Source organism: Zophobas morio, unplaced genomic scaffold, assembly GCF_036711695.1.
Source record: "Zophobas morio isolate AGI-343-1 ecotype UQ-CSIRO unplaced genomic scaffold, CSIRO_AGI_Zmor_V1 ptg000006l, whole genome shotgun sequence".
Taxonomy (NCBI): domain Eukaryota; kingdom Metazoa; phylum Arthropoda; class Insecta; order Coleoptera; family Tenebrionidae; genus Zophobas; species Zophobas morio.
This window is the reverse complement of record NW_026972111.1, coordinates 13518428-13545795: the sequence shown is the minus strand read 5'-3', so window position 1 is coordinate 13545795 and position 27368 is coordinate 13518428. Positions and strand designations below refer to the sequence as shown.

The window sequence follows — 27368 nt, the reverse complement described above, 5'->3', positions numbered from 1 at the left end:
ATCCAGAAGACGATAGATCAACAAGAATATTGTTACGATTTGCGTGAAGCATTCCTCAGTGCCGACATTCCTTTATCAAAACTGAATAACCCCAAGCTAAGATCATTTCTTAAAAAGCGTACCATGAAGTCAGTACCTCAATGTAGTTTCAAAAAAACAAAGCATCATCAAATTATAGGCTTCTTTCTGTATTCTAAGACTTTCTGATGCCCTAAAGCTTTTTTACTTGGAACTAACTTCACATTTTAAAAGCCTTGGTTGTCTTCTATTTGAGAAGAGCTGTTTACAGAACCGAACATCACAGAAAGGGTAGAGGGGTTCGTGTTTTTTTTTAAATCAGTTTCCCAACGGTTTAAAGTAGCTCCAATAAATGCTGATATTCCAGAAATGGAATCGTTGTTTTGCAACTTTGCAGTTTGGAATTTACGTTTACCCTTGGGTGTGTTTATCGTCTACCTAGTACTTTGCTAGCAAACGATATTATATTAACATCTGAACTTAGACGTATAATTGAATCTCATCTGATTGTTGCTGTATGTAAATGTAAAATACTTATTACCCCTGGGTACTAACAACCCAAACAACAGTTATACAGATAGGTAATGAGTCTAATAAGGTAGTTGATGAATATAATGATTTAGGTGTCATCATAACATTTGATATGTGTTGGTTTAGTTAAGTAGCCCATATTATACGTAATGTGAATACTGCAATGCTGTCAAACACCCCTCTCGTGATATTTTTCTAAAAATATACAATGAGAGTTAGTACTTGATGAAAATAATACTTTAAGTAGCGACATTGCAAATGCGACGAGTATAAATATGTTTAGAAACAAGTTAGACCAATAGCTCCAGTAGGGTAAATCTGTTTTGACAGAGCTTAAGAGGTCTTAATAGCTCCATATGTTTTTTATAATAATAATAATAACAAAGGTGAATGAATAAAAATGTAGAAACAACAACCAGAAATTTTATTAGAACAGAAAACAAAGAGTCAGATAAATTAATAAGAAAAGAGCGATTAAAGCAAGATGGAGTAAAATCCACATTAGAGTAGCTGTATATTTTAAGATTAGTATATTAGATTTAGGAATTAGTAAATATTGTAGAATGTATCTTTGCAGAAGATCCTGTGCGTTAGAAAAAGAAACATGAAAATAAATGCAGACAAGATATAATTAGGATTATTAGAAGCCTAAGGCTATTTAGACCAAAAAATCATTTCTGGGTTTTCACCTTAACGAAAGTTAACATGGGGTCTAAAATTTAACATGGGAAATCCCTATGGCCATTTTTAAGAAAGATGCACTGTATAATTACTTTGCACCTTCAGTTTAGTCCGACGCTTTCCACGCTTGAATCCTGCGAGGAATAACCTATGGTACCATCTTGGGAAAATCCATGTCTCGTCTAAAAAAATTTATCGGAACAATCCCTCATTTTTTAATTTTTCAAGTTCCTGGAGAAACGTATGATGTTTCAACACTCTAGAGGTCATGAAACGTCGAGGCAACATAAAGCTAATCAATCGCCCAATGAACACGATTACAATAGTTTATTCTCGGGAAGTAAAAATCAGGCTAGAGGTAGAAGAAATGTAATATTTGAAGACAGCGTAGAAAATCAGGAAGCGATATAGAGAAAGAATGATGAATGAAGTAACAGAAGAGCTGAATGCAGGACCACTAACAAAGAAGATAGAAAACGACAGCTTACGTGGTTTGGCTGTCTGATAAGAATGAAGGAGACAAGACAAGTGAAAAAGATACAGCAAGACAAAGAAAACCTGGGACGTCGAAATAGCTACGACCTTAAAAGAAAGTAATAATACTACATGCAAAGAGGCGAATATAATCCCAAAATGTAACAAAAATCTGACGAAGTTTCTACAATGTACACAATGAAACACAAACTCAGCTGCACAGATTTTGACATCTTAGAGTATATAATGGTTTTATATATGTGTATATACCGTATACGTGGACAAAACGATCTTAAATAAAAAAAAATGCGTCTCCATTATTTTTAAAGAGAGAGGTGTGCAATTTACACAAAATGATTTAATTCTTTTGCTTTAGCATGCGTATGAAAAATTGGTGAAACAGGTTTAAACGTATTTACAGAGTGTATATTTTATCACATTGGTTGTGTTTTTTAAGCAGAATTCCCGCATTCAACATGTTGGATCTTATTTTGAAGTAAGCTTTTTTTAATATACGATTTCTTGGGGTTTGTTTTAACAATAATTCAGAAGAAACGATTGAAGCAATTTTTTATCCAACTTGTGTTAAGACAAGGTGACTAAAAAGTTTTGTGCAAAACGTCAGCTCTCCATCGTTAAAAATGGGGGAGTATAAGTTTGTTAAGTTTGACCATTTCTTTATACAAAAGTGCAAATAAATGTATGTTATAAATTTTGGACCTTGATAAAATTTTCCCTCTTTTTTAGTAAAGAATTGGTGAAAATATAACTTAGCTTGCATCAAAGACTTTTTCCATAATTGACGGAGAATATGTAATCTTCCTCCGTGGGACGGTATTTAAAGTGAACAAACTTTGTAATAAACCGGTAGGTTGCTCCAGTAAAGAACAAAAGTCGAGTTTTATAATTAATGTAGGCTTTTCATTGATATAAACTTCATCAAACAGCTTACGCGATTAATTAATTATTCAGGGCTTTGACTTATTTCAGAGAAGACCAACTTTTGTTAATATGTTTCAATTTTTTACTAATTCTAACGTCTTAATATATTTTTTTTAATATTGAACAATTTTATGATAAGAAGATTTAAGAAAATTATCAGAAATTTGTTTAATGGGTTTTTGGTGACTGCCATAGCTAAAAATAATCGAAGGTAATAATTATTAGTAATTGGCGTCAAAAATTTGTAGCAAAACAATCAAATACAATTATTGCATGGTTGCAGTGCAGCTATAAGTTTATGATGTATTCGTTGGTGGAAAAAATATAACCGCCATTACTCCGCAAATTTTTTGGGTAATTTTTGTTAAACAAAAACTTTTGGCAATATTATCTAGTAACCGATCCAATGTTAAAATGGGCACAATATGTCGAGATGGCAAGTGTAACAAGTTATTTTTAGGCAAATGTTTGCTCTTCAAAACTAACGGATAAGGGTCAGAGTGGCCCGTACAGCGTTTATATACTACAAAGATTTAGCAGTACATAAATTTCTATTTCAATATCACAACACGTTTCGCAGTATAACGCTGGAAAGTTCTCTTAAACTTATGTTAACCTCAGTACATACTACAACGTGTTTTGGGGACAGCAAATGCAACTATGCAATTTCTCCACACATATTAGATTTAACGACTGCACACTAACCAGTGTTGTTTTATTGCTTATATGATTTTAAAATTATAACTTGTTTAAAGTCGGTATTTAAATTGCTATCGAATTATATCCGTCATATTGTTAATCAGTTAAACCAATCGCTAAGCAACACGTACACATGAACTTATCTGCAGCTTCAAGTACGACGAGACTGCATCACCAAAACAACTCTAAACTCTTCCCTCCTAGGAGATTAAACGCATTAATAGTTTGTTAGTGGCAAACGTCAACAAGTTATTAAACCAAAACTTCAGACGACTTTACATCCCCTAGGACGTTTTAACAAGTCCAATCTTAAGCTTGAGTGGAAAGCATTTAGAGCGTATTTGTCTACAAGGGAATTTGTACACGGTTCTCGATAAGACTTGTTAACTCACTAAGTAAACAAATAATTCCTCGTACTTTTTAAGGCGTATATTAATCTACGAGAAATTGTAAGTACGTCAAAGTGAAGTTCGTATAAGTTAGACTTCGCCTGAAAAGCTTAATACTAGCGTAATATTGCACTCCCGTAATTAATTATATGCAGCGTCTAGATTCAAATATTCACAGTTTCCATGAAAATATAATAAATACTGAGAGAAGTCTGCGAGTTACCAAGTATGGTGCACGTTAAATTTAATTGCGCCGGGAGCAGTTTTGTAAGAATTTATTTACGCGTTAGCGTTTAAAGTTTGTAAACTCGTAACAAATATGTTGTTTACATGATACCTTCTTGATAATAATTTAGCAGAAAACACTGCTTATTCTAAATACATATTTTTCAGGCACGAAGACTTAGATAAGAAGTCAGTGATTTATTTTAACAAAAAATTAAAATTTTAGCCCAATATATGTCGAACTGCAGATACGCAATATTCCAGGAATTTTGTTTAATTTGAGATTTGGTATTAGCTACTAAATAAAGGTTCTTTGTGGTATCAGTTTGACGCATCTTGGCAAATGGTTTGATGGAACACAAAAATAACGCCTACACACCATAGACGGTCAACACAAAAGATCCACTTCCGTAAGATTAGAATATATTTAGGAACGATTTCAAAATATATAACAATAGCAGTAGTATATTACTATATTAGTTCAATGAATTTGAACATTTTAGTTTCAGATTGCTATTACCTAGTGCTGAAGGACATTTTATCCCGCTAGTTATGTGCTTTAAATATATTTTGCAATGTCCGTACGGAGCAGGGACCGTGGGGGTGTTATTTATGCCGCTGGTTTTTACTATACAGCGGTTATCACAAAACGAAAATCGTAAAATCAGATTTTATAATTTTTGTATTGATGAGGCTGATACGTGTTTAAACTCCATATTAATTTTAATAATAATGAAAAAACTTTCAGAGTTTAAATAATATATTTGTAGTCACTGCTACACGTGTTTCGGTACACAGTACCGTCTTCAGGCAAAAACCCCAGTTTCTCTTCTGCCTTATTATTAAAAAAAAATAAAAAAAAAAGATTTTATAATTTTTTAAAGAGCTGGAGTTGTCGGATTATGCTTATAGCCTTCGACCAATTTTTAATTAATCAAAGTAAGAACCTCATTTTCTCGTTAATGTGAGAATACCCACGTCTTTATTTAATTATGATCAAATATTTAAGAATGATAATCATATTGAAAACATTTTGTTCCATTTTTGCTTAATTAATAGTTTTAGTCCTCTGTTTTGAAGAGACAATTCATTCAAATTAAACAAATTTCCACGTGACATTCTTATTTGCTTTGAATATATTTTATATTGTACTCCTTGGAATTTGTGGCGCAAGTGGTTCGAGGTGTCATTTACACGACTGGTTTTTAATATATAAATGTTATCAGAAAACGAAATTTTTTATAATTTTTCAAACAAGCGGAATTTGTTGGACTGTACTTCAAGAGCGAGGAAGTTCTGTCGAAGTAACCTTGGACTAATTTTTTGTACACGTGAGCGCATAAAGCCGTACACTGATAAGAGGTGATAAGAACCGCTCGCCGTGCTTGTTTATCGAAAACATTGCATCATCCGAAAACATAATAGTTCTACGAAAAAATCTGTGTTTCATAATATAATTTCCCATCCATAAACCAAAATAACAAAATAAAGACGCTTTGCATCATCTCATGGCTCCAAAGTATGATTAAAGCTAGGTTTATAGGGTTAAATTTTCACTTCTTTTAAAATTCGTTGTAGGTGTGACTGATTTGCTGATCGTTAACGCAAGTTATCTTCTCCGTACAAACATCGTGGGATCTATACTTAAATATACAATTTTAGACACCCCCATTTTCGACACAGGAAGCCTTTCATTGAATTTATTAACAACGTAGCGCGAATTGTTCACCTCACAATCAGATAGGTACACTTTTGTTGCAGCATTAAAATTTCGCTATTTTGATGTTGATAATAAAATATTCCAGTTCCAATTTCAATAATCGATTTCAAAGCCAACTGTAAATTGGCTGGATGAAATTATCTGGATTCTGGAAATGTATTTACTTTAAAAATCTGCATTATTTAAAAGTTTTTGAAAGTGAAATATGTTTTTTATTTTAAGTAAAATTTTTTATTCCTTTGACTTTCTTCTATAAAATAACAAATAACAAAAATATTCTTGTAAACAAAATCCGGGGACATACTGTGGATAATTATTTATTTTTTCCGTATTTAAATTCGTATTTACTGCCACTGCAGATCCGTTTCTCCGGCTGGTACCCCAGGTACTCCCTTTCCGGATAGGGAGCTGGGCCCGAGTTACCACCCCGTAGACGGCGCCAACTCCAGGAGCGTGAAAGCAACCTAGACCAAGGGTGCTAATAGTGGCACTAGTTGGTCCAGGGCGCAGTGCTGACGTACGCCACAACCCCAATGATATCTGCTAAACCCCCATCGTTAGCGTCACCCAGCTTTCGTCGCAAAGTAAAGATAGAGAAGCAAGCTATGCGTATGTTACAAGTGAATTTTTCCATTACAAAATTTTGTGATGACGTCATCAACATTTTAGTAAGGACAGTGCAGTGTAATACTGCCAATAACAATACCGTATTTTCAAGTTTTCTGGAAAATAAGGCGAGCTGTTCTTGATTCTTCATTAATTATTTTTTTAGTCATAGTTTACAGTAAGCCATGTTTCTGTGAGTACGACCAGATCGCTATCAGATCAGTTATTTTGTTAAATTAAATTTATTTCTGCGTTTATTTGTCTTCTGTTTTTGCTAATTTGTACATCATGTGTCAATAGTGAATGATTCTTTAATAGAATAACGATCACTAGTTAAATTATTAATTTTTAAGGTGGTTTTGCAAAATTTTTCAGGGTGGCCAGTTTTTTTGCCGGTCAGTGTATTTTACGTTTTGCTACTTTGTAAATAATTTTTTTCTTTTCTCTGGACAGCAATTCCTTCAATTATAGCTACCATTTTTTCACCAAAGACTAACCGGGACGGGTTATTTTATAGTCGTCACTAACCCTAAAATTTTCCACGTAATACAATCTTAGTGGATACCTTACAAAAAAAATCAGATTTGCTAAAATTCTAGGGTCAATTTACACCCGCTGTGATTTTGTGGTTTGTAATCCACAAACAGCATTTACTCTCATAACCGTAAAAACTGTGTAATGGTTCCTATGAGTATACTTTTTATACAATTGTGTACATTTAGCGCGTACACAAATGAACTCAACAAGAACATCTGACATCGTTCCGTTCTTTCATAAACCGAATTGTGAGTTGTGGTTAAATTTGTCTAACTATAAAACTTCCGCCTCACATCGACCCTTGATCAGTCCTTCAATTAAAGAACAAAAACCATTACAATTAATTTCAGTAAAAGCTTTATATTTCTCTTCTTGTAGAGAACAACACCCTACATGCCCTACATTCATTCATCGCTTCAACGGTGCCCACGCAATTCTCGCAGCCTGCGCCCCGTCTGCGTCCCGTCCAGCTCACAACGATGTGACAAACATTCAAGAAAGATTCACTGAATGCCCCACTCACATCCCCAAAATAAAATAGTACTATGAAATATTTTCTCAACGCCAAACGTGAATGGCTCGCTCATGGCCCGCAGTTCCATTCCGTCAAGCTGACAGTTCGGCCGTGTGTTTTTCGCACCCTCTTCTCGTATTCACGTGTGAATGGCCTGATGCAGTATTTATGTTGCGGAGAGCAGACACGAAAAACCTTTGAGCAACGAAAACGGCGAAAAAGGTCCGCTTAATTTTGATTCATGCCGACATGCTAATTTATCGCTCCGTCCCGGAACCCGGACCTCGAATCCGGGGTCTCTGCCTTCGTCAAACAATACGTTCCTGTGAACGACAATTCTAACAACAGGTAGGGTGCGTCCGGAAAAAGCTCCCATCCATCCTCATTATTTTTCCGGTTTTTGTGCGTGCGAGCACCAGCGGACGTGCTAACTAGTCGAATACGTGCGGTCGTCTGGACGACGGCATGCGTGATATTGCCGTCAGGTGGACACACTTACAGGGAGAAAACGTGTTATACAATTGTGTTATTTGCACACAGAAACGAGGTAGCTACAGATTTTGTGACTCTAGCACCGATGCTCCTTTTGATACATAAAATACTGAATTTTTTACATACTAGAAGTAGATTGCTCTAAATCAGCGGTCTTCAAACTGTGTTCCGCGGAACCCTGGGGTTCCGCGCCCCTGTTCCTGGGGTTCCGCCTAAGGTTCCAGCTACTAAAAAATTTAAATTCCAAAATTCCAAGAAAAATGTAAAGGGAAATAAAAAAAATGAAAAATATTTTTTCAGTAAAATATGAAAATAAATTAATGTTTCTATAACGAAATAGTTTTTAATGTATAAGAAAAAACACTACTACTTCCGTTTATAAAACCTTCCGCGGAATTTCGCAGAAATGCAGTTTCAAAGAAAACAAAACAAATGAGATTTCTGAGAACTATTCGCCAGATTTGCACATGTGCAGCAATTATCGGTTAGTTTGTTCTGCACTTCTGCAGTTCGTATGTATTTGCCGTGTGTGAATTACTTGTGAGTGCGGATTCTAAATATTGTCTGGAGTATTGATTTGATTATTAATTATCATTATACAAAGTAAGTACTGTCGTTTGAAAAATTATTGGATTTTCATAATTCTTTATATATTTTACAATAACGTTGTACTTTAATTATTCTTAGAATGGATAAATGGCTGAAAACTGGAACTTTCAAGAGATCAGAAAGTGATCCAACGATAAGGTCCATTGATTCCTCGACATCAACTGTAGCCAGTACTTCTACATCTGTTCCGGCATCCCAATGAAGAAACGAAAATATGATGAAACATATTTAACATTTGGATTCACTTGGACAGGAAATGAAGATGAACCGAATAGATTGTGTGTTGAATGTGAAAACATTGTTAGTAATAGTAGTTTACATCCTGCTAAATTAAAAAGACATATGGACTCCCACAATTCTAGCTTGCGTAGTAAAAACATAGAATATTTTCAACGTAAGCGTGATGAATTGAAAATGAAAAAAACTGCCTTTGCTAAATATATATATACTCTGATAACATGGCATCCCTTTTTTTGGAATTAGTTACAGAATTGCTAAAGAAGGCGAGGCATACACTATTGCTGAAAAATTAATTAAACCCTGTGTTAAAGACATAATAACATGTAAGCTTGGTGCAAAATATGTTAAGAAAATTGACACCATACCTCTTTCTGATACTACAATCGCAAGACGGATTAAGACAATGTCATCATTTTGTGAAGACGAATTAATTTCTCGTTTAAAATCTTCTCCTCATCAATTTACGGATGCAATTGGATGAAACAACAGATGTTGCTGGATTGGCGATTTTGATAGTTTTGGTCCGTTATGTTTGGAATTCTACCATTGAAGAATATATGCTTTTTTGCAAACCTCTAACAGAGAGAGCTACTGGTGAAAAAATTTTCGAGCTATTAAATAAATATATGGAAGACCATAGATTAACTTGGGATCTATGTTCACATATTTGTACAGATGGAGTAAAAGCATTATTGGGCTCAAACAAAGGGGTAGTCTCACGAATAAAAGCAATAGCTCCACACATGCGACATTCTCATTGCTGCCTTCATCGTTATGCACTCGTGGTAAAACGAATACCAAAACTATTAAAAGATGTTTTGGATGAAGTTGTGAAAATTATTAATTTCATTAAATCTAAGGAAATAAACTCAAGATTATTTACCTTGCTATGTGAGGAATTATCTAGTAATCCAAAAACCTTGGTTCTACATGCAGAGGTGCCTTGGTTATCGCGAGGGAAAATGTTGAGCCGATTTTTTGAATTAAAAGATGAAGTAAGGATTTATTTGAATGAACGAAAATCTGAGTATGCCCAAAAATTACATGATCAAAACTGGTTACAATTGGCAGCCTACCTGGCAGACATTTTTGGAATACTGAATGAAATTAATATATCCCTTCAAGGACTCACGGTACATATTATCAAGGTTCCGGAAAAAATTAATGCATTACTATTAAAATTAGATATGTGGGAATCAATTGTAAGAAAGAATAATGTAGAATGTTTTGTACAACTCAATAATTTTCTAATTGAAAATGAACTAGAATTAGACTACGATGTGAAACTATGTATTTTGGAACATCTTGCCCAGTTAAAAGCGACTTTAAAAGAATATTTTCCAAGCGAAAAAAATGCTCATCATGACTGGATTAAAGGCCCATTTAAAAATTATAACAAATCTGATGATTTAGCAATTAAAGAAAAAGAACAGTTAATAGATGTTGCTACCGATTCTACTTTGCTGTCAAAACATGGAGAAGATCTACTTAATTTTTGGCTTAACATTGCAACAGAATATCCAGAAATTTCCAAAAGGGCTACAATAACAATTTTAATGCCATTTTCCACTACGTATTTGTGCGAAAAATCGTTTTCGACGTATGTTGCAACGAAAACTAAGTACAGAAATCGATTAAATGCAGAAAATGAAGTGCGTTTACAGTTAACAACAATAGAACCCGATTTCAGAGTCTTATGTGAAAATACACAAGCACACCCAAGCCATTGAATTGGAGGTGATTTATAGTAAAATAACGAAATCTTTGTTAAATCTCAATGTTTTTCAATTTACATTATCACTGATTTTTTTCCAAAAATTTACGTAAAGGATGTATTAATATTAATCAATATAAAATGAATAAAATGTGTGTGTTCATTACAATATCAACTGTAACTAAATGTATATAAAAAGAGTTGCGGACATTAAAAAAACACTTTTTTTTTCTATATTAACCTATGGGTTCCCAAAAATAATAACACAACCCAAAGGGTTCCACTACTCAAGAAAATTTGAAGACCGCTGCTCTAAATCAACGTCGTTTATTATGTTAGGATGGGTCGCGGGGCGAAATTTCACTTTTAGACCTCTTAATATCGAATTATGACGGTTAAATAAGATCTTACACCCTATGGCAAATTGGTTTGGGATTCTACGAAAGAGTGCAGATAAGGATAGGAATAATAACGTTTTCCTTCTGAATGTTTCAGTATGTACATATGTAAGAATAAGATAATAACTAGAGTTGTGACTTTTATTTAAAAAAATGGTCTAAATTTATTTAGACAGACTTCCCGGGCCTCTAAATTTTATCTTTTTATCATAACCCCTATAAGTTAAAATAAAGGTGGGTGTGGACTGTAAAACTACCTGTAAAGAAGTACATATGCTGAGAATATGTTTCAAGTGAGTTTTCAATAATAAAACTGTAAATTGTAAATAAACTGTTGATAATAATAATAATACTAACAATAAAAATAATTTTCACCCACCTCATTATGATGAATACAAGATAACATTATTAAAGACACTTTATTTGCCAAATGGATATCTCACATACCCAGCAAACACTTAAACGAGTTCCTTCTTAACCCGTCCACATTTCCAACATTGGTGGTCAAAAAACCGCTGTTTGATGGTTCTTATCGTATAAGATATCACTGGCCTTGTGAATACTGCGTGTGTGCAATATTCTGCCCTCGGTTAATATGAAATCGGTTAATATGGAACTGTTACGATGAACCCAATTGGGTTCTCCTTTTGCGATTGTATTCAGACCTTTTGTGTCGTACTAGGATAGTCCAGGGTGCTACCCATGTTTTTACCCCACCGGAAAGCTCATTCAGTATGCATGGTTATATCGATTTCTCAGAGTTCTCTCAAATCATGAGCCGCGACTCAGGAATGCCATCTTAAGGCCTGCTCATTACTTTTAACTTAGCTTCATATTTATGTTTATTGTCATTTTAAGTAATTGTTAAATTTGTTTTGTTAGTTGTTAAATGTTAACAGTGAATTCTTGAATGAAACTATATAGTAAGTTGTTATATAGGCTGTAGGCTGTTAGTAGCTATTAAATTATCAAATGTTAATTTAATGTGGTGTCTTGTAATTGGAAGATTATTTTGTTAGGCAATTAAATTTATTTCTCTATTATTTATTTATCGACTTTACTCGGCCACTTTAACGAGCCGTTATCTCGTTATATCTTGTTTAAACTGTATATTAATAGATTATTTTATGGAGCGAATCCGCTTAGTGTTTTAATTTATCTACCTTTCTCACCTTCCGAATAGGCTCTTCACAGGTCCGAGACCTAAGGGGCAATATTCGTACGACCACCGCCAAAAATTCAAACATCAAAACTCGAACACTAAATGTTCAAATAAGCGAGTTATAGAAAAGAGCCGCCAAGGCCACCACAAAGTTTAATAGTTTGGTTTTAATGGGTTAGCGAAAGAGTACTTACTCTTACTTCTAGAACAAGTAAAGAAAGTTAAAAACGCTCGACATATAAAAAACGGACTCTTAAACAGTTTCACATTGGTTAAGATTAAGATTCACGTGAACCAACTTTGTTATGAGCTATGATGAACTTGAAATGACTGAAGTGATTATTATCAAACGTAGCTAAGAACATTCCGGTTAAATTAGCTTTCCAACACAAGAAAAATCGGTGGTAAACACAGTATCTGAATACTCTTCGGATAAGGAAATAACAGAAAATAATGATAATTTAATAATGTTTTGCCAAGATTTGGTCAGGACATGTTCCATTTCAAGAGAAATTTTTGCCATAAGTTAGAGTACTTAGTCAATTAGCTAGTATTGTTGGACTATGAAATTCAATCCGATTAACAATTGCCACAAAGGGAGTTTACCATTTTTCAGTGATATTTTTCAGTACATGGTAAACAATCTCCTCTTCTGCCAATTGCTACTGTTTGCATGACGAACCTAATTTCCGTTGTATCGTTCAACCTAACACAAACTTTGTTTGGTTTGAAAATTACATTTCTGTTCAGTCAGTTTATGATTGCCCCTTATTTTACAGATATTCGTTAAATTTAACCGTACTCCAACAATCATCTTTAACGATCAACAAAAAACGTCCTCAAGTTGGCAGTGGATGAGCATCGTCTACTACTCAAAATGAGGAATGACAACAACAATAAAAAATCTTGGGCATGCTTAACAACGATTTTTGTTAATTGTATGTTTTATGTACAAACTACGACACATATATTTAAAAATTCCTTTATGAACTTACGCGCTGTGCTGTCCACCTAGAACTTCATACATGCAATAAATTTACATAAATATCATCCACTCGTAGCTTGAGCACGTAAAAATAAGAAAAAGTGAACCTTTTCAACGGTCGTAACACCATCTTTGCTTGAAATCTTGTAAAATAAGCACAACGTTCGCTCCCGTCAGACGATAAATACATCGAAGTCACTACTTTACATGTATTTTAATTTAAAGTCCTCTGCCAACATATGAATAAAACAGTAGGACCCCCTCAACCCTTCCGATGGGCAAATAAAACTGTGAGGATAAATGGACCATATCGGAGGAGATTTATGGGCCCGGTCAGGTCTGCTAGTAAAACATTTATAACCGGAAACCGGCGTTAGGTGGCGCTGCTACCGGATTTGTGCATGTGAGCGTAATTAAAACTTTACGGCCCGAGCTGTAAACTGCATAATTGTTTTAAGCGACTGCAGCGCTCCTGAACTGTTTTTACGGTAGTTTTTATGGATTCCAAGCCGAAAACTGTTCCTTTATGTTATTATTTCATAGATTTTACGAACGTGAGCTCTTTATACGGTTAATAAAGTCCTGGCTGGCCGAATACTGCTTTTCATCAAAGAATTTCCCGATTTTGTTATTGGGGGAATGTAATACTGTGTTGGCTTGATTAGTTCGTTGCTTTGTAGGGAAAAGGCTGCCTTCATTAAAAATGTTTCGATTCGTTTTTTCTGATTTACTTTCAAGTCACAACTTGAGAATTTCTGGTTTCAATTACAGTGCAGACAGCGGCTTTTACACCAATGAAAGTAGAGCCGACAAAGAGATATTGTATATTAGAAGATATTCTTTTTAGTTTTGTCAATGCAGGAAATGGAGTACTTAGATGTGGAAGAAAATATAGTTGTCTACCATATAGCACAAAAGAATAAATTCCATATTTGTGTTAGCAGAACTACTGTGTGGTAGAAATGAGGTTAATGTTTCTTTCGTATACAGAGTGTTTATAAAAATATTTTAATTACTACAATTTCCAAATATTCATATTTAAGTCTTTCAGATAGAGCACCCTATATTTTATTACTGCATCTTATTCTATTTCAACACATCGACATATTAGAAAAATGAGGATAAAAATACAATAAAATAAAATAAACTGTGTTCCATTTGAAAAAACCGAACTATTGATATTTGAAAATTGTATAGTTCTAGTTTTTTGTATAAACACTCTGTATATTAAAATTTAATCAAGTTGATACCACAGTAAAGCGCGTACCTTTATTTATTCTTCCACAAAATACCGTAAGATAGACCTTAAAAATAACCTTATTGTGATTTTTTGTGCACCCTTCCATCGCCAAAAACTTTCAAGAAAAATGGAATAATAACTTCGCAACTCTGCATCGGAATTTCAAAAGTAAATTGTAGTTGTAAAGCCTAAGAAAATGTCACTCAAAATATGTACAAATATATAGGGGGTTTTATTAAAAACTAAGCTGTGGGTTACGTCTGAAAAAGAGAACACTCAGTATAGTTAAACAGTATAATTAAAAATAATTTTAGAGTATAGTCCTCAAAGAAACGTACTACTTTAACCGTTGTCTTTTTCTTCTATTTCTAATAATGACATATGGATAAACGCGCGCTTGGTGACTCACCCTGTATATTACAAAAATCCACTTTTAAAGTTATTGATAGTAATCACCAGTTTGTAATTTTTAATAGCACTACGACTATTCTATTCTTCAGAACCAAAACTTTGTCAAGAAATCACGTTACAAAATTTCTTAAGGAAGCATCGGATGATAAATTTCAAAGGGTAAACAATTATATTGTAAATAATTTCCTCGAAACCTTGACATTATTCTAAGTTGCCTCAATCTTAGGTATTTTTTAGACTTTATAAAAAAATAATATGGAAAAAGAGAATCTGTTTTGATCTTTTAAATTTTACAGTGCACTTATACCCACTTTATACGACGGACGGTGATGGTCCAGAGTTTCACCGATATCGCGTGGGGGTGGCGTGCCTCAGTGTCAAGCCCTGTGCCGACTAGTGCCGCTGAAAAAAAACACGTCTGGGTGACCTAAGCTATGCCGCCTCCGGTTGGGAGCAGCGGTGCTCGGGCGCCAGCTCCCTCTTCGGGGAGGGAGCACCGGTCTGGCTCTAAAGCCGGAGGTGATTTGGTAAGCGCCCACGGAAACGAGAAATAAAACGGCGGAATCTTTAACAATAATCAGGTTTTTATTCCCTACCACCAGTTACACGGCTAAAATAATGTTATGATTAATTATTACAAATTATATCACAATTCGGTTTGAACTTCAAGAAAAAAAAATAACACATGGTTGTTTCCTCCTGGACGGTGGCTTCCTTCGGGATGGCTCCTCCTACCTGGGGGCGGCGATCCTGGAACGGGAAATCGAGCGGAGACGGTACGGCGACACGCGTGCTCAACGGGTCAGGGTTCTTCGGGTTTTCGCTCGGGAACGGTGATTCAAAAACGGTAAGCAAACAGGCAGAAAACCCAAAACGGTACTTATGGCGGTTAGTCTCAAGCACTTGATCCAAAAATACTTGAATTATATACTAAATAAAATGGAGTATTATGCCTGTTATGATTGAAATAATTGCTGTTTGAAGGTGGAATTAAAAAAATAACTTTTGAAGAAAAAGGAAAAGTATAGGAAAGGGTGCCGGAATTTTTAGGAAGAACTGAATTATATTATTAATTAATAACTAGATTCATCAACAAGTAGGTAACATAAATTATTTCAACAAAGCAGTGTTAATAAGAATTCACTTTATTTTATTCAGACGAAATGGTACAAAATTAATTTACTGAACGACAATATACCGCACTTATGATTTATATAAAAAAAACTTCGGCGAGATTATTTGAATAAACCCCTCTTCCCAACCTCTCGAATCACACTTTGCTTTCAAGAAGGTAGATATTAAATTAGAATTCTCCAATGACAACAATTTCTCGCCAGCAGTGAAGGTCCTTATATTATTATTATCCACACATAAATATTTACCTACATCTAAGTGAAAAAATTCAAAATATATTGTGGTGAATGCAGAACTATTATGACATTCAATAAAACGGAAACTATGGTGCGACGACCGAAAAAGCATCAGTTTAAAATAAAAATGATTTAAAATGAGAAATTAGACGATGGACCTTCAATACTGTTTTCCTTGTAGGAGTGATCCTAATTTTGAAATTAGAAACATCATTTTTACAAAACGATTTATTAGATAAAGATGTTGAGTAAACCGGAAGTGTGTTTGATATGTGCACGGAACTGACATGACGTCAGCCTCAACTATTATCTGCTGATAACTTCTTTATGTTTAATGTTACCATATAAATAAATGTGTCTGTACTAATACATTTTACTGTAATAATTTTGTTGTGAAACTTTTGACTTTTAACAGTGATTTTTACTCTAGAGATGGAGAAGGCCGAAGTAAGTACTTAACTAAATATTATTATGCTTTGAATAAAACCCAAAAACGTTGACAGCTGAAAATGTTCAGGTCGGATGTCAAAATCAATACGAAAATATTCAGCGCAGTTGTCCAACATATTGGGTTTGTTTCCCTCTGTACATTTATTTAATTTAGTAAATGCTAATAGCAAATTATTGAGAAGAAAATTCTCACCTGAGTATTTAAGGATAAGTCCAACCATGTCCTGGCTCATGAAGCAAATTTATTTTCAGCTGTTGCTTACAGAAAATGCCTGAAAAAAATGAATGCTTTTGCCAACTAGTTTTCTTGAACGGTAATAAATTTTCGAAAAATTCTGGCAAAAGAGTAACCTAACGAGTAATAGATTTATGTATACCAAACAACCCAACGGAGTCATTTCGAAAAAATGTTGTATAAAACTTGACTGAAAGATGCCCATTACTATATTTGTGTATACGAGTACATATAAATTGCAATAATATTCTGGTCTTCTTAAAAATACTCAAAAAACTAAAATTAGGAAAGCTATGTTAGTCAATACACAGGGTGTTTCAGGAAGTGTGGCCAAACCTTAGACATCACAACTCCTTACACTTTTTCATATACTTAATTATTATGCGTAATTCTTGCCAGATTCATTACTGTTTCATTTTTTTGACGTTGGATATAAACCAAATTCTCGACGAAATTTTCAACCAACCTAAATTTGATTTTCTTGAGCAAAGTGGTAGAATCATTCTCATCTCTACTCTTATTCACAGAAAAGAAGAATTGCTAAATGCGTACTAGTGCATACTTTGGGTTTTACCACCATATCAAAGTCCATGACAGCATATCCAACATTGACGAATACAAAAAATAATTCACGCATAGTGACAATTACAAAGTGTCATTTATGACTGTTATAAAGCGCATATGTAATGATATAACTTACATTTTTCATTGCCAGAGATTTACGAAACTTATATAATGAAATTCGCTGAATAATGAAGGTAGTGTTAAATTCCAAAGACTTCCAGGATGAAAAGGAATAATTTTAAGAAAAATGTTATTATTTTTTTAAAGAAACGACAGAATTTGCATCCGAAATTTGACGCATATGCTCCAAAACACCCTGTATATTTAATTTATAACTGAATACTATTTATGTGTTCTCTCAGATTACATCGTAACAACTCTTTTGTTAATTGAGAGAGATACAGAGTTTCTATAAATGAATACAGGGCCAAAATAAGTCATGGATGCGTGCCGCCTCTCACTTTATTGTATTTTACTAAATGCCCAAGGACTCTCGAAAAAACCCATACGCATCCGTATAACTAAATGCTTCATTTTTTGCGGTTCCTGCTCAAGTCATGAGATTACGCTCTTTTTTGTTTCCTTGTTACTTAATATACTCTTGTCATCTATGTTTGTGGATGTTTCAGATTTTTCGCAAAAGGACTGGAACGACGGATAAGGGTAAGGAATACGAGAATGCCGTTATCACCAAAGTTATCCTCCAACTAATAACCGACGATACTGTCAAAAATTTTCATCTCTCGTCAAACGATGAACAATTTGGAGCATTTGACGACTTAGTCGTCAAACTTGAATCAAATAAAGGTATCGATGTGATAGCAATGCAGTTGAAGCACAGCGAGAGAAAAATATTGTCCACAGAACATTTAAAATCCAAAAAAGGGGATTTCAGTATTAGTAAATATTTCAAATGTTACCAAGAAATAGGGAGTACTACAGACGAATTTATACTCTTCACCAATCGTCCATTCAATTGCAACGACAATGTAAAATTTCAGCTCGAAGAAGAGGCGTTTTATATTCAGCCGATTGAAGCAAAAGGCAGCTTAGAAGTTTCAGAAAAAGCAAATCGGGTTTATCAGTTTCACGTAGTCGAAGATCCATCGACCACAGGAAACCTTCCCAAAATTCAAGAATATAAAGCCTTTTTTGAAAAATTTTATCTATACACCGATCAAGAAAATTTTGATAGTATGAGAAATTCAACGATGAACAAATTCAGAGCAACATATACTTCAAACGAGGACATATTCGACAAAGTTTTTAAAATGATATCTAAATGGAACATGCAAGAAGGTAGTAAGGCAAAACTAACCAAAAAGTGGATGAGGACGGTAATTGCGCTGCAGCTTCTGTGTTCTCACATCGAGCCTTTATCCCTTGGTTCAGTAAACGAGAGGACGAAAATTTTTCGAGAAGTTATTGCGCAGTTCGACATCACATTATTTGGGGAAAAATCATGTGAAACGGTTAAACAAATGTGGGGTGACAGTAGAGAAGACAAGATCGACGTTACTGAATTAACTAGAGTTGGAAGAAATTATCAACTTGCCACCAGTTGCATCGATGGGAATAACTTAAACGTAATGGCATTTAGTCAAATATTATGGATAATGGACAAATGTCCACTGATAGTTCATGAGTTTGAAGGCTTTGAGACAGTCATGCAGCTCTGTCCAGAGAAAAAGTTCATCTTGGTTGGTGCAGACAAGAAGAAGGGATGGATGACAAATTATTCGGTGTTTCGAAATTTATCGGACTTGTCTCAGAAGCGTGACATGCGTGAAAGAGTGATGCACAGTTTTACAATATCTATCCAAAAAAAGAAAGAACTTGATCTTTTAAGCGCTTTCGGTAATGATGAACCATTTTTAGAAATTATTACAACAGACAATTTGGTGGAAATGCTAAATGGTCCATGTAATATAGGCGGAGAAAAAGAAACACTTCCTGAACCCTACATTGAACGCTATCTTTCTAGAAATATTATTAGTATCGCGTACCTAGAAAAAGTTCAAGAAAATACGACACTTGTCTTAAATTGTGCAAATAATTTAGACAAAGTAAAAGACAAACTTAGCAAATACAAATTAATTGACATCGATAACTTTTTACAGAAAAAGAATCAAAACTTTGAAAATTTAACGAACAATGAATTGCATAAGTTTATATTTAATCGAAGTAAACACAAAGATACTTTTAATCTTGATAAATCCACCTTTGTTAACACGATCTATGTAGGTAATAGGAATTACACTGATTCAGAGTTACAACAAATTTGCAGTGAAAACACAGAAATCAAAACAATTCACTACTTTAAACTTTTAAATGATGGAAATTTGGAGTGGATTAAAAGCAGAGGTGATGTTAGTGATTTAGAGAGTTATAAATTTTCTGGCAAATATTTTATTAACGAACACGCACTTTGGTCTTCCCGATTAGATAACAATATTAATTTAATAACTGGCGATCCAGGAATGGGTAAATCTGAGCTAATGAAAAGCTTTAAAAATAAAGCCCCACGCGAATATTGGACAGTCATAATTCACCCTAAAGAAGTTAATTCATTTTTTAACCATAGCAAATTTTCTGAAACAGATTTATTTGAAACATTTATCATGAAAGAAAAAAATCGATCATTCAAAACCTTAGATCAAAGCTTTTTCGAAATGTGTGTTAAGAAAAACCGTGTTATTTATGTGTGGGATGCACTTGACGAAATCCTAAGCGAAAATTTAGACGCCGTTTCAAAAATAATCTTCCACCTCTCGAAAAAAGGTTGCCTTCAATGGATCACCAGTCGAACCCATCTAAGAACATTTCTAGAAAAAAAAATTAGTTTGCTTTCGCTGGCTATAAATCAGTTCAGTGAACAAGAACAACAAGATTACATAAGAAAACGTCTAACTTTTTCGGTTTCTGGTGACGAAATTGAGGTCACCGTAGAAAAAATTAAATCATCATTTGCGGTTGTACAGCATGTGGACATATTAGGAATTCCGCTTCAAATATTCATGACTACAGAACTATTTCGCCAAAATAAAGACAAATATTTGAGACTAATGGAAAACTCGTTTCTTTTGACCGACTTATATGAATATTTTATTGAGGAAAAATTTAATAGTTTTTACAAAGATAAAATGGGATTCGATGTTCAAAATCCCCACATGGAAAGCATAATTCGTGAGAAAAAACGAAAAGCTTTAGCTCATTACGAAAGTATCGCATTTAAAGTCGTATTTCCTGGAGAAATTTTACAGCGATTAAACATCGATTGTGAAAAGCACATGGAAAAAGTTTTGCAAAGATATTCGTCCCTTGGTCTTGTTAAAGACTTTCAAAATAGTGTGCCACGTTTTCTTCATGGCTCTTTCGCGGAATATTTAGTTGCTACATATTTTTCAAAACATTTTGATAATATTAAAAACACACTCGTGGACGTAATATTTGACGCTAAGTACAATAACGTCCGGTTTTTCTTTGACGTGTTGATGGCCGAAAACTCGAAAGTGCACATAGCCGTCTTATATAAAAACTACGAATTACTTCAAACGTTTGATGATGAAATTTTAACACGTAAAGATAACGGTGGCCGAAGTGTTTTACATTTGATTTCCTCATGGGGACAAAGACACCCGCAAGTAAAAATAACGGGTGTACCTGGACAGTATATTGTACACGAAAACAACAGTTTCAGTAAAAAAGCGGAAAAAGAAGCGTATTTTAAAACTGTTAGGTATTTACAAAGCAAGAACGATGTTGACGAAAATGACGTGTTATTGGGTGCGACGCCACTGTCTTACGCCAGAAAAAGCGAGAGTTTAGGGGCGGAACTAAAATTACTTCAAACCATAAACTCTGCCTTAAATCGATCATGCACTTGTAATGAAATAATAAACCTCTTGTATTATTCCTCTTTGCTAGGCTACGATGAGGTGTGTAAATTATTTACGGTTCAAGAATTAAGTAACCTTTGGCACCAAGTGAAATTTACTACCGCAGAAACGGCTAAAACTCCTCTTTTGTTGGCATCCGAAAGTGGTCATCTAACAATTGTTAAATATTTGCTAAAATCTGGTGTCGAAATTGACTGCGTTAGTAAATCCGGAAAGACACCACTTTATGCAGCTTCGCTAAATGGCTACGGAAAAATTGTAGAGTCGTTAGTGAAAGCCGGGACCCAAATAAATCGCGATTGTAAAGAGGGTGTGACACCACTTCATGTGGCATCATTTAATGGTCACGAAGAAACGGTGATCTGCTTAGCGAAAGGCGGTGCCGATATCAATCGCCCTGATAACTTGGGTGGAACACCACTTCATGCGGCTTCTTTTAAAGGTCAGGCAAAAACTGTACAATCCTTACTGAATATTGGCGCTAAGATTAATTGCACTGACAGTGAGGGCTGGACACCACTTCACATAGCTTCCTTCAATGGCCACGGAAAAACTCTTGAATGCTTAGTCAAAAATGGCGCCGAAATCGGTCTCGTTTGTAACAAGGGTGAGACACCACTTCATGTTGCTTCTCAAAATGGCCAGGAACAAGTTATTGTCTACTTAGTGAAAGTTGGCGCCCAAATCAATCGTGGTAATTACGATGGTGCGACACCACTTTACGTAGCCTCGCAAAGCGGTCACGAAAATATTGTCGAAATCTTAGTGACAGCAGGTGCAGAGATTAATTGCCCCGATAATTTGGGTTGGATACCACTTCATGCAGCGTGCGAGTATGGCTACGGAAAAATTGTCAAATACTTAGTCGAAAACGGCACCAAAATCAATTGGTCTAACCTTGAAAACGTGACACCACTTCACGTAGCGTCACAGAATGGTCACGAAGAAATTGTACAATATTTAGTAAAAGTCGGCGCCGAAATCAACTGTCTTTCTAGAAAGAGTGAGACACCACTTCACTTAGCTACGCGCAACGGCCACGAAAAAACTGTACAATATTTAGTGAAAGCCGGCAGCGAAATTGATCGGGCTTATGGTGATGGTTGGACTTCGCTGCACCTTGCGTCCCAATACGGCTACGAAAAAATTATTAGTTACTTACTAGAAGCCGGTGCCGAAATCAATCGAGGTAATAAGGAGGGTGCGACACCACTTCACGTAGCTTGTCATAGAGGCCACGGTAAAGCTGTGACACACCTGGTGAAAGCCGGCGCCGACATCAACTGCGCTGAAGCTATGGGTTGGACACCATTCCACATAGCCGCGAAATATGGCCACGACGAAATTGTCAAAGATCTGGCAAAAGCTGGCGCCGATATCAATCGTTTTAATAAAAGGGGTCAAACACCACTCCATTCCGCTTCCCGACACGGTCACCAAAATATTGTCAAATTCTTAGTGAAAGTCGGGGTCGATGTCAATTGTTCTGATAATGACGGCAGCACGCCACTTTCGGCAACTTGTCAAAAGGGCCACGAAGAGACTGTGCAATTTTTAGTGAAAGCTGGCGCTGAAATCAATCGATTTGATAATATGGGTTGGGTACCACTTCATACAGCGGTAGAATGCGGACACGAAAAAACTGTGGAATGTTTAGTGAAAGCCGGCGCCGAAATCAATCCCGTTAGTAATGAGGGTCTGACTCCTCTTCACGCAGCTTGTCGAAAGGGCCATGAAAAAATTGTGGAATATCTACTTAAAGTCGGTGCTGAAACCAATCGTGGTAATGACGATGGTTGGACACCCCTGCATATGGCTTCCGCGCACGGACATGACGCTATTATAGAATGTTTGATAAAAGCCGGTGCTGAAATCAATCGCACTAATCGGGAAAGTATGACATCACTAGATGTAGCTTTCCGGACAGGCCAGGAAACTACTGTTCAGTACTTGGTGACACATGGTGGCAAAATCAATAGCGCTAAACAAAAACGTGGCACACCATTTTATGATGTTTCAAAAAGGGAAAATAGGAACCAAAGCGCCTCTAAGCGATTTAATTGCAGCGTAATGTAGTGAGTTGTAGAGTATGTTTTAATGTTACGTCTCTCTGTTAGTATAGTTAATAAATAGGTAACCAAAAATGATACTACTAAAGTAGACATTATGTGCTGTTCCTTTGGAAATTTTATTAGGTGCACAATAAAATAATGCTTTAAAGAACATGTTTCATAAACTCACTATTATGACACCAGTTCAAGATTTTACGAAGTAAAACAAGCCTTTTTATACTATGTTTTATTGGGGAAATATAACGCCTTTATTTTAAAACGTCATGACAATAAATTAAGTTATTTTGACAGCCTTAGTTGGCATCCATCCAAGACAAATTTAACGTACACCATTAACCAAAAGAGTTTTTAAAGAAATAATGGGACACGAACGCTTCTTTTGTATATGCAATTTAAAAAGTGTCGATTTTCATTTTAACAAGGAGCAATTTTACGAAGGGCAATTTGTACACTCGCTTCAAAGAAATCGTTCATATATAAACCCGATAACATAAATGGCTAAATTCTACAGATTTCATATTTTTGCAAGTACATTCGCCGCGTAAAGCTATGTGTAACGAAACTTCCTGAAATGGTAATCTGAGAAAAAAATAACTCGAAAAATCACGAAAATAATAAATAAGTGGAATGCAAAGTATTTAAAAATTAAGAAGAAAAAGTTAGTGTTCATCACTCATCAACTGATGTTACCTTAAATTGTTGGATTATGACTGATATTAGTTGGTATATCGATGTACATTTAATAACAAAAGTTTCTCTACATCACTTCATCACGTCTGCTTTGTCCTGTCGTGACTACATTAGAAATATATAAATTGGAATTTGAAGCTATAGCCTGGCACCATTTAGTATTGCCTCAAGATTTTCTTACCGATTTTTACTAACATTTACAACGATCAACTGGCAACACAACAATTGAGATATAAATACGACAAATAATCTTTCAAGATTAATTACCAAAATTCAACGTAACTTATCAACTAAAAGGGAAGCAGATTATAAACTTAACTACTGACAGCTGTTCGTAAGGTAAGAAGGAAAACCAAGATTCGCCGTATTTAATATACTCTGGTTTTAGCATTTTAGCAAACTTGTATACGGTGGACGAAAATTATGATTTATGTTTACTTCTAATTGTCAACAGGAAGAACAGATCACTCAGCATATCTAAAAGCAATAGATTAGATGTGATTCTAGGAATCGAGGCAACCTTACAACGCTATGATTTTGAAACATTACGTTGTTATTAACTCTATGCAAAATGTAAGTAAAATCTTACTTATTCTTTTCTTGATATCAATGCCCTTGAAAAAAACGCTTTTTCTTTCCACTTATTTTTGGAACATTTTTATTTACGGGGAACAGGTTTCGGATAAAATATTTGATCACGCCGATTCTACAATTTAAATTCAATTGGTGGTGTACAGCACCTCATTTTTTATATAAGTCCTACCTGTCAAAAATTTTGCAAATCTACATAAAATGTCTGTTTTCTTATGAGCTGACACACTATACAAATTAAAATGTATTTTAAAAACACTTACAATAAACGATAATATTCTTTTTAAAGTCACGCAGTGTTACGTTTTTTGATTTCCCCCGAAAATTTAAAATTTTTTGTCGCTTTTACCTTGTTGGATATTGCTGGTCATCTTTTTGTCAGTGGTTACGGTTAATTCTTCTTTGTGTTTTCCTTATGTCTAACAAGGTGTTGTTGCATGTTCTTTTATTCTTTGTTTGATGCTTGTACCTATTTTTCCAATGTATGTTGCCCCGCATTCTTTACAGCTGATTCATCTCCTACCTTCTTTATTGATTTCACCTTATTGGTTGAACAATGTGGGGATATCATTTGTGCATTCTACAGTAATTGTTATGTTAAATTATTCTATGATTTTTTTAATTTCCTTCGATACACCGCCAATGTACAAAATTCTGCTATATACATTATCTATTTCTTTATTTCTATCTTATTTTCCTTTATATTTTTCTTCTATTCCTCTTGGTTCGTTTATTTTCGTGAATATATAATTTATATCTTCTAAGAAATACTCGTTGTTGAAGGCTATATGTGCGATGATCTTATCTTCTTTGTCATTTTCTTCATATTATGTTTGTGTTTTTAATTCAATTGAACGGGGTATCTAAAAATTATTATAGGGTCGAAATAGGTCATGGAAGCGTGCTGCCTATCACTTTATGTGGAGTTTGCTAAATGCCAAAGGATTTACGACACAGTATATCTGGTTGCCTAAATTGTTCATATCTTACTGAAAAATTAAATTAATTCATTACAATGAAAAGAAACAAATTTATTGTGGTTAAACATAACAGTAAATATTGAAAATGTATACCATTTTGTTCAGTGCACGTATTCACTCTCTTTTTAATTTCAAAAATGTTCTGTAACAACCTTTCCTCAAGTTTGGACCCATTGTTCGATTTCACGTTGCAACAGGAACTCCTGACTGCTGAGACAATCTTGCCAAAGATGTTTGCGGATTCCGCTCGAATCATCTCAAATCATCAACAACTTCCTCAGATATTGCAGCTCTTCCAGGAGACTTTCCTTTGTTGACACTGCCAGATCGAACAAATCTGTTGATTACATCTCTAATGTGAGCTTCTAACGATGTTTCTTGAATTATTAAATCACGGTATTTGGCCAGATATTTTTGCTTACAAGCGGTTACAGAAAACACACACTCTTCGTTTAAGAATGTCCCATTGCGATAACAATGAAAATGTCTTGTTCAACAGAATAAACCACTTTTACGATCTTCGCATCGAAGCACGAAAACAAAATTTTCGTACACAAGCACCAAAAGTTTTGAAAGCGACGGTTTTGTTGTTTTGAGCTTGGATCAACGAGAATTACTGTAATTCACACTTGGAAAACGTTAGAACAACAAAAGCGATGACTCTAAATGACAGGTTACAAATGACATTAATGACAAGTAAGAACTGTCATAATGGGACATAATTTCATCGAAGCGGGATTTTTAAATCCCTGGCCAACTACGCCCTTAGAATCGTTTATAAAAACCCTGTATAAAGCTCTAAATCGGGTGATTTGTGGTATGTGTGGATGTTGGGACGTTTTATTGATAGTAGTATCTCCACATATTTTTTTCCTGTGAGTTGCTAATAATTTTAGTTTGTTCTTTTTTCCTGTTATGCTGATATCTAAAAAAATTATTAAATTATTATTTGTTTCAATTTGTGAAACAGATATTCTAGTCTAATTTATTGATGTGTTCGAAAAATTCTTTTAATTTCTTTCTCCCTCTTCTTTCGAGACGCAGAAAATGTCATTTACATAACGTATCCAAATTATTATTTGCTCTTAGAATTCTCTGTTCTCTAGTGTTCGTTGTCCAAGTTTATCAGTTACCATTCCCGCCAATATTGGGGAAAGAGCTGATGTTCTTTAGAATTTCTTTGTTCCCTCTTGCTCTTTCCGCTCGATCGATGTGTTGTGTGGCTACTTCTACTGCCTGTCCTTGGGGATACTTGCGAATAAACTAACGATGTTATCAAGGATTTCATCCGAAACGGGTTGCTGCAAATAAAAATATTCCAAAAGTAATTGGAGAGAAAAAGCGTTTTTTATTTCCTTTAATTATTATTATGTCATGTAATTTCATTTTTTGTGTCTTTTCAATCATAACAATAATTTTTTTAAATTATTACCTATTTAATACATGTTTCCACTTTCTCAGGACTACTTAAAGCAGATGAAAGAAGTCAAACTTCAAGAAATGCAACCCACAACATTCACTGACTTGTCCTTCGTGTTACAGATGGATGCAAAAAATACGGATTTATTGAAATTTGTGGGAAAATTTCCTATCAATTACACCCATTGCATTCGGAAAAGCTCACAATGTTGGATGCTGTTTTTCCATATATCTGGGGTAGAATTGTTTATTGTTGTACACCAAACATCAAAACAGTGACTTTTAAGTTGCCAAGTAAAACATCTCTTATAATATTGTAAGGCCGGGAACTTGAAGCTTTGACAATTCGGATATGAATGCAATTCAGAATAGTTAGTACGTATTTTCCATAGAGATGTTATAATTCTGTCAGTCATGTTTTTTTCGTTGTTGAGAATTATTATTTACTTCTATTTGTTTAAATGTATTATACAGTTAATTTTTATTTTTGAATTATTTTAGAAAAAATGTT

General features: G+C 34.6%; 2 protein-coding genes and 1 long non-coding RNA gene across 6 annotated transcripts in view; 1 reads left to right on the top strand and 2 right to left on the bottom strand.

Annotated features, from left to right (window-relative positions):
- The window catches only part of LOC135123655 (uncharacterized), a 482510-nt gene that overhangs the window by 101580 nt on the left and 353562 nt on the right, over positions 1–27368 (bottom strand). The gene's annotated exons all lie outside the window — the stretch shown is intronic.
- Positions 15152–26906, bottom strand: LOC135123659 (uncharacterized). Its single transcript, XR_010279676.1, has 2 exons — positions 25532–26906; positions 15152–25447 (listed from the first exon to the last, which is right to left on the bottom strand). It is a non-coding gene; the product is annotated as an uncharacterized LOC135123659 (long non-coding RNA).
- On the top strand, positions 16298–27352 carry LOC135123654 (uncharacterized). Its single transcript, XM_064048494.1, has 4 exons — positions 16298–16404; positions 17836–24206; positions 24256–24440; positions 26900–27352. Exons 1-2 carry the CDS (start codon positions 16390–16392, stop codon positions 23179–23181), a joined length of 5361 nt encoding a protein of 1786 aa, XP_063904564.1. The 5' UTR covers positions 16298–16389; the 3' UTR covers positions 23182–24206; positions 24256–24440; positions 26900–27352.